The following is a 15,282-nucleotide window of genomic DNA, read 5'->3' as shown; positions in this document are numbered from 1 at the left end:
AACCAGTTTGGACTTCAAAATTGGGACTGATTGTAATTTTGTGCATAGTTGCCTGTTGGGTATTTCAAGACATCACTGTTGTCTGTATTCTACTAATTTTGCTTGGGTGAATTCGATGTCGGTCGCTGGCGAATTTTTTTCGACAAATGTAGGATAATCAGATTGTGAGTTTGGGCTTGATTTTGGTTCCAGGTGGTGTCATATTCACCAGCCCACCAGCCACTATGTGGTTTTTTGGTGGGTTTGGTAATGGAATCTTGAATTTGGGCTTGATTTTCTTGCCAAGTGGTGCCATATTCACCAGCCCACCAACCACCATGTGGTTTCTTTGTGGGTTTAGTAATAAAATTTTGGGTTTGTCCCAAATTGTTTTGGACTTGGTTCAAGTTAACATCACTTTGGACGTTCTGGTATTGTCCTTGCCAATCTGCAACTGGTCTGTTACTTGCATAATTTTGTACAAGTGCTAAATTCTCCTGGGCTTGTTTCAAATTTTGATTGTACTTCAAATCTTGCACATCACTTTGGACGTACGGATTCGGATTGATATTATGCAAATATCCTTCCTGGTTTTGGTTTGCATAATTCTGCACCAAAGCCAAATTCTCTTCGGCATGATTTAAACTTGTATCTTGTTGGTTGTAGGTGAATCCATTTCTGGACAAACCCACCATTCGCGTAATTTTGCACCAAAGGCCAAATGTCTTGGGCTTCCTTAATATTCTGCTGATACTGCACAAAATCTTGGTTTTTCTGGGAATTTATCTCACCATCCTGCTGCAATTTGTCAACGTACTGATTCAAAACTGCGTCTTCACTAGGTACATCATACAAATAGTAAGATTTGTAAGGAACACCGGCTGTGTAGAGATTTTTGTCTCCCAAATTGTGATAGTAGGATTTGGTGAACAATTTCTCGTCAACTGGCAAATTGTCTTGTTTGATGTCGAACGTGTTGGGGCTGCCAGATGAGATTTGTGGTGCATATTGTGAGGCTGAAGTATAGTAGTTTCTTCCGTAGTAATTGTGGTAGGGTTGTGGTTGAGGACCGTGGTTGAACAGGGATGATTTGATGTTTCGGAGGATTTCTGTGAAACATGAACCTGAAAGAGGAAAGAAATTATTACTGTTGCAAATTTTTTTGCTGGTTGATTGGATATGAACTAGTGGTGTATGGCATCGTGCCTTGAGGAAAATTGCTGGAACTTTACGTATCGTAATGCAATGGTCTAGAAATTTTAAATGTTTTCAAATGAATCATTATTAATACTGTAACTTTTAATATTTTCGGTATCTTGTTGAATTTGAATTAACACCGTGAGAAAATCTAATATAAATCATAAATCAATTTATCTCAAAGTTTCCAGGAACATTCCATTTTTTTTTAATTTCAATAATTATTACAACTGTTAAATAATTAACATCTAGTAATATTGATAAATAATAACATAAATTTAAATAAATAAAAGTGCAAAGGATAGAATTTACATGAAAATAATATCCGTAATATGATGATTCAATATAAAATAGAAGCAAATAATAATCAAAATAAAATAAATAAATAATATAAATAACATTCCATAATAACCATCATTTCATTTCTAATTTATTTTCAAAAAAACATTTTGAATTGCATATATTATTTTACACAAAATTGAAAAAGTGCTCCAGTATAGTCACATTCTAAACGCATTTGTGAAAACATTTGTACCAAGTTGTCGCTTAGACTGTTCTTTGCTTGGCGACATTTTTACAGTTTTCAATAATTTTCACAAGATTGAAAAAGTGCTCCGATATAGTCACAGTCTAAACGCACTTGCGAATACATTTGTATCAGGTTGTCGCTTAGACTGTGCTTAATCTGGGTAATTTTTTAAATTTGTAACCCGAAATTACATTTTTAACTTCGCGTAGGGTAGTTATAGTAATGGGCCGAAAATCTAAAATGAAAATTTTTGTATTTCTCGACGTTTTGAAGGTTTCTGAAAATTTTGGCATTCCTCAGAAAAAATGGATGAGTTTGTGTGTGTGTTTTATATGTTTGCATTTTTTCGTCCACGTTTTCGGGCGCACGGATCAACCGATTTGAATGGTTTAAAAAACATTTCATCCCTATTGCTAAGGGGACGTGCTGATTAGTTTTTGGCAAATGCAGGTCCAGCCGTTACGGAGATAAAGAGCAAAGAGTGCACAAAATAGAAATCGAGTTTTTAATTGAACGGAGAATCGGATTTGAATGATCTAAAAATCTTTCTGCTTGTATTGACAAAACAATTGCTTTTGAGGATAAAAAATTATTACATCTTTTTTTATTTTCCATAAAATATTTTTGTAATTTTGGATTAAAAATTCAAAAAATCACCCAGGCCGAGCACAGTCTAAGCGCCACTCTGGTACAAATGTTTTCGCAAGTGCATTTAGAATGTTTATGTGTGGGGCACTTTTCCAATTTTGTGAAAAAAGAAAGAAAACTATTGAAAATGTGAAAATGCCGCCAAGCTAAGCACAGTATAAGTGAAAATGTCGCACAGAATTATTTTCAAAGGCGTTTAGGCTGTGACTATACGGGAGCACTTTTTCAATTTTGTGTAAATTAGGCAACTCAACTATTTTTTTGAAATTGAATTCGAAATGAAATGACGATTGTTAATGTTCTGGAGATTAATTCTAGAGATTTATGATTTACATTTGATTTGCTCAGATATAACAAGATGGCAAAAATAATGAAAGTTATAGTATTTGTAATAATATATTTGAAAACGTTTAAAATTTCTCGAATATTTCATTAAGGTACGGGAAGTTCCAGAAATTTGCCTTAAGGCACGATGCCATACACCACTAGTTTATATTTTAAAAATAATATACATCTCGATGTTATTTTATTATGATAAATTAAACATTTATGCTTATTAAACTTGTCATGTTATCGGCATTCGATATCTCATTCGGATATTGTTGTTTAATATTTTCGACATTTGAAATAATAATAATGTACATGATGCGCTAGATGCATATCGATTGCATTACATCTCCGGAAAAATATTTACGAAATTATTTTCAAACATATGCATTCTAATCTTATGAATGAAACTTATAGCAACCTGAATAAAAAATAACGTCCACTTTACATTTTTTAAGTCTTTAATAATAATTTTATCTTGCATTAATATAATGTTTTTGGAAAAAGTATGTGTGGATGTGTATGTGATTGTATGTATGTGATTTTTGACTTCTTGAAGACGTTTTCTCAAATCGAACTAGTGGTGCATGGTCTCGTGCCTTAAAGCAAATTGCTGGAACTTCCCATACCGTAATTAAATAACTTTCAAAGCTCTTAAAAGAAAAATAAGATTTGTTTTGAGAATTTTGAATTTTTTAAAAAACTGGACTTCTTTTGAAATATTTGATTTTTTTGTATTTTAATTTTTTTTGAAAATCAAGTTTTTTTCAAAGCAATCGCACTGCTGTTTTAGTAGATGAAAAATTAAAGCGCGTAAGCGCTTCGTTGTAGTCTAAAGGCTAAATATTATAAACATTAGTACGGAAACCATAGGAATGTAAACAAAATTTGTACTGATTATTGAAATATTTACAAAATATCTGATAATTTGATGTGCATATGTCTAATGATCGTTTTTACCGCCAAATGGATTTTTTTACTTTTCTCACTCGATCTACGAAATCGCTAGACCTGCCTTTCCAAAAATTTAATCAGTTCTTCATTTTTTAATATAAATAAAATGTTATTATTCAAATTGGATGCTTAGTTCTCTCAAAAACTGCCATTTTTTACACATACGCTTTTGTCAAAAACTAATCAGTACGTCTTCTTATCAATACGGATCAATTTTTTTTTTTAATTATTCAAATCGGTTGATCCGTGCTCCCGAAATCGTCGACAAAAATTTGTATCCGCATATACATACACACACATACACACGCACACACACATACATCAATTTTTTCTAAGATATGCCAAAATGTTCAGAAACTGCTGAAACGTAAAGATATATAAAAAATTTCTTTTCTTATATAACTTGCCTTACAGTAAGTTAAAAATTTAAAAACCGATTTGCAAAGCTATTTTTTTAGAATTTACAGAAAAGTGCAACATTTTTTGACCGCGCTTTTATAACAAAAAATTCAATCCATTTTGAAAATTTAAAAACTGTTTTGAAGATATTAGCTGAAAATTGTGCTGACTAGTATTTACCAAAGTATGTTTTTTCGTGATTAATTGTTGTAATTTATTGCGATTTTGATGAAATTTTATATAATAATAGAGTTTTTGATTTTAATGAACATACCAAAAATTTTGAAGCCTTTTTTTTTGAACAAGTGTTTTGATCATGGGTTAATTATAAAAATTAATTAACATTTAGATTAATTGGCCGCACTTTTAGAAAATGAACCGCGTACATTAGGATGGTCCTTAATATGGAAATTTTCAAATTTTTTTGCTGAAAAATCTGTCTGAAAATTTTAGGTCTTAATATTGACTTTAAGATATTCCAGACTCCAAACAAAGTTTATTATGGAAATAACATGGTTAAAATTCCATTTGTTTTTTAGAATTTTATAACTTAGCGACAATTGAATCAAAATTTTGAGAATAACATTGCATTTGCTTATTTTGATCGCAAATAAAAAATGTACAACAAAAATTTGATATATTTTATAAAATAAGTATTTTCTTAGGAATGAGAACCGAGAAACTTTTCTAGGATTGCGGACTATCTTAAATTTAATATTAAGAGCTAAAACTTTCAGAGAATTTTTCTTTATCAATTTTGAAGCATTTGAGCCCCTGGGAGCAAAGAAATTCGGAATCATCCATATTAAGGACCACCATAATGCATATATATATATATTTCCTACATCTTGTCAAATAAATATTTATTTATTTGACTTTCTCGTGAATAAACTACATTATTATTATTTATATTTTTAGCAAGCGTTAATTTTTCAATAACGTATGATATATGAACTATTTACTAAAAAAATTAACACGTTTTGCAAATTTTTACAAAATCCAAAAATCTGCTTTGATAGATCTAACATTTTAAATCACTACAGCAACTCTGTATACTTATATTTCACTCATAAATTAATATATTAATATGATATTATGATTAAATCAAATATTACACATGTCGTTTAAGTGCATGCAACTTGCCTCAAGTCTAAATACCACTTACACCTAGTTCATTTATAATTTTTTATTCATTTATTAATTTTTTATCTCACCTTGTCCAATGGCACAAAATCCAAAGCAAAACACAAACAGCACAACTTTTAAATACATTTTAATTTAAAACTTCAGAAAACAATTACAACAAAATAATAATTATTAATAATAATTTATATTATTAATAATAATAAAAAAAATATCACTTTATTAATATTACATAATTATTTTTTAAAAAAATCATCCAAATCAAAACGTTCGTTACGATCGCATTTTTTGCAATGAGAGATTAGGCAATTTTCTTATATATGTAGCATCTCCCCACTAAGGAAAATAGATATATATAATTATATATATATATATATATATATATATATATATATATATATTTAAGATGGAATAATTGTCCATTCATTTATTATGTGACTAATAATATGTGTGTGACAAACCCAATGTTAATATTTAATAAATACATTGATGTATTTGCATATATATTTATATTGTATATTATATATATATATATATATATATATATATATATATATATATTATTTATAGTTGGAATGCTCGACGTTGTCCAAATATATATAAATTGTAAAATGGAAGATTCAAGGTTGTGTTTTGTGTATTTACTCACTTAGAGATTTTCACGTCTCTTATTTAACGATGATTATTGGTATTATATATATATATATATATATATATATATATATATATATATATTAGTGGCAAAACTCCTCCAAAATATTTCGACCGATTTTTATAAAATTTTATAAAATTCTGGGAAATTATAACTGGGAAAATGTTATTCGACAAAATGTTCCTTTGATCGATACCAAATTTATGTTCTGTATTTAAATAACATAAATAAAAAATAATATAACCTAGAAAATGTTTTATAAATACCAATGAGTATATAATTTATAAATGAGATCTTTCAGAGCACCGTGTTTAAGAAAAATTGCCAAAGTGCATTTTCATATTAACATTTCAAAAAGTTAATATTTTAAGCCTCTAGTAACACTTGCGGCCCGTTTACTAAAGTTTTTGCTTATAAATTACAAACAAAACTACTTACTACAATTCAATCATAATTAAATAATATTCACGTAAAACATCCTATTAAACGTAATTGAACATCATCTGTCAAAAACGTTTGACATTTGACGTATTAGCCACCGTCCATTGTTTTATTCAAATTACGCTTCTACTAAAATTGTCTAATTAAAAAGTAAAGTTTCTACGCGATTCTGAAATAATATGTCGCCTTTCCGACAACCTACTGATTATCACTAATTTGTCAAGACTAAGACTGGCCAAATCGGTTTAGCCGTTTAAATTGTTGACCCAAGAAGGTTTGCTGAATCTGTTTTCATTTTGTTAAATTCTCAATGTGTTAATAAGAGAAGTTCTTCTTCTTTGCTTTTTGACAGCTATCAAAATTTAATTAATGTATGTGAGTCTGTTTTTTTTTTAATATTTGAACAATTTTTTACCGCTTGATATTTTCTTTTCTTCTTCTCTTTCAGAATTCGAAATATTTCGATTACTCGATTTTATTTTCCAAAATTCTATATAATATATATTTTGTTGTTTTTAGAACAAAATTTTATATAAAATAATTTTAAACTGGTTTCGTACGTATAATTTTAATTTTGTTTTATTTTATTTTGTTACTTTATTTTATTACTCTTTCTGTATTTTAGCTGAATGATGAGCTAGTACAATAGCTCGAAACGTATTAAAGAAGATTTATATTTACGTTCTGTTGTTATTTTTTCGACTTGTGGCTGAAAAACCTTATCATAATATGTTTCAAAGTAGAAATAAACAATATCAATTCAATATCAAACAATATCATAAATATATATTTTGTAGAGTTTCGAACAAGAATCCAAAAATAATACAAACCTCCCAATAAGGACAAACCTCCCAATATGTACACAAGAGAATGAGACAACATGAACTAAGTGTGGTCCACCATAAACAAAAAAAATTTCAAAAGTACCCTAGTACAACACTCTATAGAAAACGCCCATTCTTTTAATTTCACTCCAAAGATTTTATATCATGAAAGTTGCATCTTTAGAAGGTTATTCGCGGAGAGTTGTCTCATTCTCATAAATGTTTCTAACAGTGTCAACATTAGATCAGATCACAACCTATTACATGATTCATATTTAAATTTTTTACACTTTTTGACAAACAATTAATATCGACTTCCTTTTAAGATCAACAATTTAAGTATTCACACCCTGACATATAAAAACACACACATACAATCTCACATCTCTCGTTCAAGTGTTTACACGTGTTACAAAGGACACACCAGTTTCAATTAGTTAATTTTCGAAAGCCAATCGAACAACATCCAGAGAACAATATTATTTGTGTTTTCAAATAATAATTTTAAAAAAGACAAATCTTTTAGTAATTTTGATTTACAAAATCTAATTATTCGGCGGAAAATTAACTCACAAATTCATTTTTGTTAAAAAAGCTTGTTTAGTGAAAAAGTGCTAACAAATATTCAAACATACAGGTAATTAATTCAACTTTGTCATTAACCTTTTCTTAAAAATTTCCATAACTTTCAAAAAATTTTCTATTATGTTTAATATCCTGTTCTGATAATCCACTCATTTATTTTATCATTTTTATCATTTTCATTTTGAACATATTATCATATTTCTGTACATTATTATATTTTTTTTTTGCAATTAATTCATTATTTAAGAAAAATCTATTTTCTTTTCCTAAACATATTGTTTGCTAAAATCTCATCAAGATCATGTTTCTTGACAGATGTCCTGAAGATGGAACGTACCTAGTTCCGAAACGTCGACAATAAACAAATAATTAAATAAAGAAATTGTTTTTTTAAAAACTTTTCTTGTTTTTTATTTTGTATTATTTTTGGATTCTTGTTCGAAACTCTACAAAATATACACAAATCCAAGACTCTACCATTCAATATATATATATATATATATATATATATATATATATATATATATATATTCCTTATAGTTTCTTTTTTTCAGGTTGATTTTGATGAGAAACAATACGAAAAAATCATTGCTTTGAAATCAGCCCTGAATGAAACCGTAAGTTACTTTAAAAAAAGCTAATTAATTTAAATTTATTGTTCAATTTTTTCGACTTTCTCTTAAATCATATCTTTCTTAATTTTTATAAAATAAATCCTTGTTCATGAATTTTAATTTATAAAAATAGTTTCGTGTTGAAAAATATGAATTTTTTATTAAATTTATTTAAAGTGTGTTCTAGTCCTCATCTTGGCAACACTGTTCTAACCCATATGAATAAAAATATGATAATAGTATAGTGTTAAGTATATATATATATATATATATATATATATATATATATATATCATATTTTTATTATTTATATCAATAGGTTAATCTAGAACACCCCGTCATTTGCATCGGAGGCGTCGAAAACTGGCTAACAAATCTTTTGGCGAGCATGAGGGAATCCATAAAGGGCGTCTTGGCTCATATGGCGGTTAATTTGGCAGATCCGGAGTTTGAATTCGTCAAACAGTTTCAAGGATTTTGCGGACAGGTATGAAAGATAATAAAACTAGTGGTGTATGGCATCGTGCCTTTAGGCAAATTGCTTTAACTTCCCGTACCGTAATGAAATATTCGAGAAATTTTAAACATATTATTACAAATACTGTAACTTTCATTATTTTCGCTATCTTATTGTTATATCTGAGCAAATCAAATGTAAATCATAAATCAATTTATCTCCAGAACATTAACAATCGTCATTTCATTTCGAATTCAAATTCGAAAAAAATAGTTGCCTAATTTACACAAAATTGAATAAGTGATTCCGTACAGTCACAGTCTAAACGCATTTGCAAATAATTCTGTGCTACGTTTTCACTTATACTGCGCTTAGCTTGGGGGCATTTTCACATTTTTCAATAGTTTTCGAACAAAATTGGAAAAGTGCTTCATTATTTAAACAGTCTAAACGCACTTGCAAAAACATTTGTACCAGAGTGGTGCTTAGACTGTGCTTGGCCTGGGTAATTTTTTGAATTTTTAATCCAAAATTACAAAAATATTTTATGGAAAATAAAAAAAGATTTTTATCCTCAAAAGCAATTGTTTTGTCAATACGAGCAGCAAGTTTTTTGAATCATTCAAATCGTACGCTTAATTCACTCAAAAACTGCCATTTTTTGCACATTTAGCTCTGTATCTTCGAAATGGCGGGACCTGACTTTGCCAAAAACTAATCACCTCTTCTCCCAATCATTATAAATTGAATGTTTTTTAGATCATTCAAATCCTTTACTCCGTTCTCTCAAAAACTCGATTTCAATTTTCTGCACTCTTTGCTCTTTATCTCCGTAACTGCTGGACGTGCCATTGCCAAAAACTAATCAGCACATCTCCCTATCAATAAGGATGCAATGTTTTTTAAACCATTCAAATCGGATGATCCGTGCGCCTGAAAACGTGGACGAAAAAATGCGGACATACAAAACTCTTTTCATTTCTTTTGGCAAAGGCAGGTACAGTCGTTACGGAGATATGGAGCAAAGAGTACAGAAAATAGAAATCGAGTTTTTGAGAGATAGGATCATCCAATTTGTATGATCAAAAAAAACATTCAATTCGTAATGACGAGGAAAAGTGGTTATTAGTTTTTGGCAAAGGTAGGCCCAGCGGTTTAGGAGATACAGAGCTAAATGTTAAAAAAATGATAGTTTTTGAGAGAACTAAGCGTCCGATTTAAATGATTCAAAGAACTTTCTGATTGTATTGACAAAACACTTGCTTTTGAGGTTAAAAATTTATTACATGTTTTTTTATTTTCCATATATAATAATATTTTTGTAATTTTGGATTAAAAATTGAAAAAATGATCCACGCTAAGCACAGTCTAAGCGCCACTCTGGTACAAATATATACCCAAGTGCGTTTAGACTGTGTTTATGTACTGGAGCACTTTTCCAATTTTGTGAAAAAAACTTTTGAAAAATGTGAAAATGCCGCCAAGCTAAGCACAGTATAGATGAAAATGTCGCACAGATTTATTTGCAAATGCGTTTAGACTGTGACTATACAGGAGCACTTTTTCAATTTTGTGTAAATTAGTCAACTATTTTTTTTTTTTAAATTGAATTCGAAATGAAATGACGATTGTTAATGTTTCGGAGATAAATTGATTTATTTATAATTTACATTTGATTTGCTTACAATCAGATATAACAAACAGATAGCAAAAATAATAAAAGTTACAGAGTATTTGTAATAATATATTTGAAAACGTTTAAAATTTCTCGAATATTTCATTAGGGTACGGGAAGTTCCAACAATTTGCCTTAAAGCACAATGCCATACACCACTAGTTTTTTTCTAAATTTTGTTTATAATTATTTTTCTCCAGGCTGGTTTGGTAGGCGTCCAAATTCTATGGACTAACAAATCAGAACAAGCCTTGCGTCGTGCCAAAGTCGACAAGGGCATCATGAAGAAAACAAACCAGGATTTTCTGGATTTACTCAACAGTCTTATCGAATTGACCATTTTGGATCTCACCAAAATCGACAGGATAAGATTTGAAACCATGGTCACCATTCATGTCCATCAGAGGTGAGTAGAAAAACTAGTTGGTATTGGTATTTTGCCTTAAGGCAAATTACATGAACTTCCCGATATGTGTAAAGAATCGACTTAATCAATAAAAAATAATTTAATTTATGAGTGATTAAAAGAATTCCGAGTAAATTTATTACACATAATTGAAAACGAACGAACACGTTAACTCGGAGTATTCTCTAAAAGCAAAATTTCACCTAATCAACAATTTTTATCATCGAACCAGTTTCCGTAGGACTTTAGTGGTTTAATTTGTTCATTAAGACCAAGTACTAAGTAAATCGTCTAATTTTAATTTTAACAAACGTCAAAAAAATCCACTCATTTTCTCAAATTTTAATGAATTTTCAAATTAAACTACTTGTCGTAAAGCCGTAATATTTCAGTAAGTTCTACAAGACTATGATATATATCGCCAGAAAGAAGCCATAAGAATCGGCTTAAATTTTTTTTCAACAGTTAATAACAAGAAAACGGCTCGGTAGATTTTCACCTACAACTAATCAGTATCATTCTCAACTAATTACTTTCGAACAGTTTTTGATTATTTAAAATCGATTCGGTAGTATGAGCTTAAATGTGGACGAAAAGTTTAACACTTTTTTTCAAATTACAAATAAACGCCTCGGCAAATCGTTGCACAAAACTGACAAACGATAATCCTCATCGAGATACATCCAATGGCTTTTAAATTTTTGAAATCGGCCCAGCTGTTTTTGAGAAAACGTCGATTTACGGCAAAAAAATTATTCATGCACACGCACACACACACATACTTTTTCCAAATTTCAGAGTCTCATTCGATTCAGAATGGCTTGAAACGTCGAGAAAAAATAAAATTAGCGAATCGGATTTTTTATGAAAACATAAACTTCTCCTTAGGGAAGTTGAAAAGTTCCAGCAATTTGCCTAAAGGCACGATGCCATGCACCACTAGTTTAATGCGAGATTGACAAAATACATACAACTCTTTTTACTTCGAAAAACTATTTATATTTATCAAGGGTTGTCCACCCCTAAAATTTTTTTTAATTTTGGGACCAATTTTCTTTATTTTAATTTTGTATAATTTGAAATTGAAAAATACCTGAAACTTTTTACTTCGAAAAACTATTTATTTTCATCAAGGATTGTCCACCCATAACGTTTTATCACATTTTTCATCAGTCAATGAATATATGTTAATTTAATTACATGAAGTTCTTCAAACACAATTATTACATTATGATTGAAGTTGCGAAAACAATATTTGTTTAGGCGTTGTTTAACATAATCCACTGTGTGAACGAATATTATAGAATTTATTAATCAGCTATTACTTAATTTCTCTAATGAAGGTTGAAGTCCTAATGCTAATTACAATGACAAACCGATCATGTCATATTTGAAGTATGACTTTAATTACATTATTGTTTTTGAATGTTATACATATTTTAATGCCATTATAAATATATAATTTTACATTTATCATTTTATGTGAATAATGTTGACACTAATAAAGTGTGCATCACGAGAGTGTTACCATATTACTAATAACATTATTCAGAATTGTTATATGATGTATAAATTTTACTTAAATGTCATCTAGTATACTAGCAAATAAGTTTTACTTCAATCGCGTGTGAACCTTACGCGCACTCTTTTTTTTTACAGAGATATCTTTGACGATATGGTTCGTCTGAAGATCAAATCACCAAATGACTTCGAGTGGCAGAAGCAAGCCAGATTTTTATATAGAGAGACACTGATGAAGTCATTGTTGGGATAACTGATGTCGATTTTATTTACCAAGATGAATATTTGGGTGTTACGGAACGTTTGGCTGTTACACCACTTACTGACAGGTAAGGAGGATATAGAAAAATAATAAAGGACTAGGAACGGTTGAATTGCAATTTCAGTGAACTTTTTGGTGTCAGCGATAACCCGAGGTCTGGACATACAGAATGAGTATGCCAACGGAAGTCCGGTGTCGTGGCTAGTGTTAGAACGAAATATCGAGTACTGAGTAAATATCGATACTTTGCGGTTGATAGTGAGTACTTTTGATATCGATTTTTTAGCTCGATCTATTTGCCAATATCGATTCTTTTCGTCGATAGTACACAAAAAGAATCGACAGCGTAATCTATGAACACCACTCATCGACCAACTATGAACACCACTCATTTTGCGAAATGCTATGCAATAGTCTCTCTAGGTGGTCATCATTGTTCAAAGAAGTGTCAAAAAATGATCCTGAAGGGTCATTAGTCTCAGAATTTATTGCTCAAAAACCCAAAATGAATATGACCACACTAACAAATAAAGATGTTTATTTATTACTCTTATGTAAAATGAAATGGCTTTTTAAAGAACCTTAAATGTTTTATAAAAACATATTTAACAATTGAAGTATAATGATTTCAAATAGTAATAAATAATAATAATTAGTATTTTTATTTGAAATAGTATATAAAATATAAATATGAAATATAAATTTGTTATTTGAAATAATATATTTTGATTCTTTTTTACGCAAAATACTAATATATTGAAATGGATGAGTATTATTATTTGAAATAATTATATTTCGATTCTTTTTTACGCAAAATACTAATATATTGAAATGGATGAGTATTATTATTTGAAATAATTATATTTCGATTCTTTTTTACGCAAAATACTAATATATTGAAATGGATGAGTATTATTATTTGAAATAATTATATTTCGATTCATTTTTACCTAAATTACTCATGTATTGAAATTTTTGATTATCCACATGCAAACATATGGGTTTGAGTTTCTCGGAAAGATTTAAACTTTAAATCCCATGGCTCCGAAGGGATGTTTCTCTACACTGAATGTTTATTGCTTTCCAAAGAGCTTCATGTTGCACTTTTATGTAAACATGTAACGACTTTTTAAAGTTATGCTCGATAAAATTATTCATATAAAAATATTCAACAATTATAAAATATTATTTTACTTAAAAATATTAAAAATATTATTGTACTCAAAAATACTTAAAAAGTATTGCTTTTTGAATATAGTATCAGACTATTATATTGTTTTAATCAAAAATACTCAACTATTATAACTTGTCTTTTTTTTAAAAAAAATATAGAATTTGCATTTTCAATTTACAATATTGAAAATGATTCTGATTTAACTCATCAATAGAATTAGATCTTAGATCATCATGGATACAAGCAATAGAATTCATTCTAATATTGTGATATGATATTTAATGAGTTTTAGATCTTTTTGGGACTTATGTTTGATTTTTATGAAAAGTACTCAAAATTCGATATTGAGTACTATCGATACTTTCGCCTCGATATTTTTTTGGCATCGATATTTTGATTAGATACTTTTTAAAGTACTCAATATCGATCATTTGCCTCGATACTTCTAACACTAGTCATGGCTAGAGTAAATGCGTTAACCCGAGATGACCCGAGGACTGATCGTACTTTTTCAGTAGCCAACGGAAGAACAGTGATTAGGGCGTTGCACAAAAGTCTATAATTTTTTTCCATTCTTGATTCGGGTAAACGATCATAGATAACAGGGTCTTTCTGACTCAGCTTCATAACATAGAGTGACGTTGCAGTTTATGAGTAAAACGCCTGAATGCACAGCTAATACATGACATTTATTAGACAGTATTCAGTATGATTCAGTAGCATACTGTAGGCAAGTTGCACAGCGTGACATGGCCTTGCCATAACATTTGTCGTGGAATACATCAACTAGGAGATTTTAGCAACTTGTGCTCTGGTGCAGGGGTTAGACATAAAAGCAGATTTACCTTCTTAAGATACATTTTTTTTATTTTTCCTAGATGTTGTACATAAGATACATTTTTTTTCTTTTCCCTAGATGTTATGTGACTCTGGCCCAAGCTTTGGGCATGCACATGGGAGGTGCTCCTGCAGGACCGGCAGGAACTGGTAAAACAGAGACCACCAAAGACATGGGTCGTGCCCTTGGAAAATTGGTCGTCGTGTTCAATTGTTCTGATCAGATGGACTTTAGAGGTGAGCAAAATAATCAGAAAATTAGTGGGGTGCATGGCATCGTGCCTATTCGAGAAATTTTAAACGTTTTCAAATATATTATTACAAATACTGTAACTTTCATTATTTTTGCCATCTTGTTATATCTGAGCAAATCAAATGTTAATCATAAATCATAAATCAATTTATCTCCAGAACATTAACAATAATCGTCATTTCATTTCGAATTCAATTTCAAAAAAAATAGTTGCCTAATTTACACAAAATTGAACAAGTGCTCCCGTATAGTCACAGTCCAAACGCATTTGCATATGATTCTGTGCGACATTTTCACTTATACTGTGCTTAACTTGGCGGCATTTTCACATTTTTCAATAGCTTTTTTTGCAAAATTGGAAAAGTGCTTCATACATAAACAGTCTAAACGCACTTGGGTAAACAT

At 29.5% G+C, this 15,282-nt stretch overlaps 1 protein-coding gene across 1 annotated transcript in view; it reads left to right on the top strand.

Moving 5' to 3' along the window:
• Nucleotides 1-15,282, top strand: part of LOC113388476 (dynein heavy chain 8, axonemal) — a 291,892-nt gene that overhangs the window by 95,376 nt on the left and 181,234 nt on the right. The window contains 6 exon segments of the mRNA XM_026625851.1: nucleotides 8,233-8,295; nucleotides 8,612-8,779; nucleotides 10,625-10,830; nucleotides 12,490-12,569; nucleotides 12,572-12,680; nucleotides 14,704-14,861. Of these exon segments, the coding sequence (XP_026481636.1) occupies nucleotides 8,233-8,295; nucleotides 8,612-8,779; nucleotides 10,625-10,830; nucleotides 12,490-12,569; nucleotides 12,572-12,680; nucleotides 14,704-14,861 (784 nt within the window).

This window comes from Ctenocephalides felis, unplaced genomic scaffold, assembly GCF_003426905.1.
Source record: "Ctenocephalides felis isolate EL2017-DRISC unplaced genomic scaffold, ASM342690v1 CF-g0.4_SCAFFOLD_03572, whole genome shotgun sequence".
Lineage (NCBI taxonomy): Eukaryota > Metazoa > Arthropoda > Insecta > Siphonaptera > Pulicidae > Ctenocephalides > Ctenocephalides felis.
This window is presented reverse-complemented; position numbering and strand designations above follow the sequence as displayed.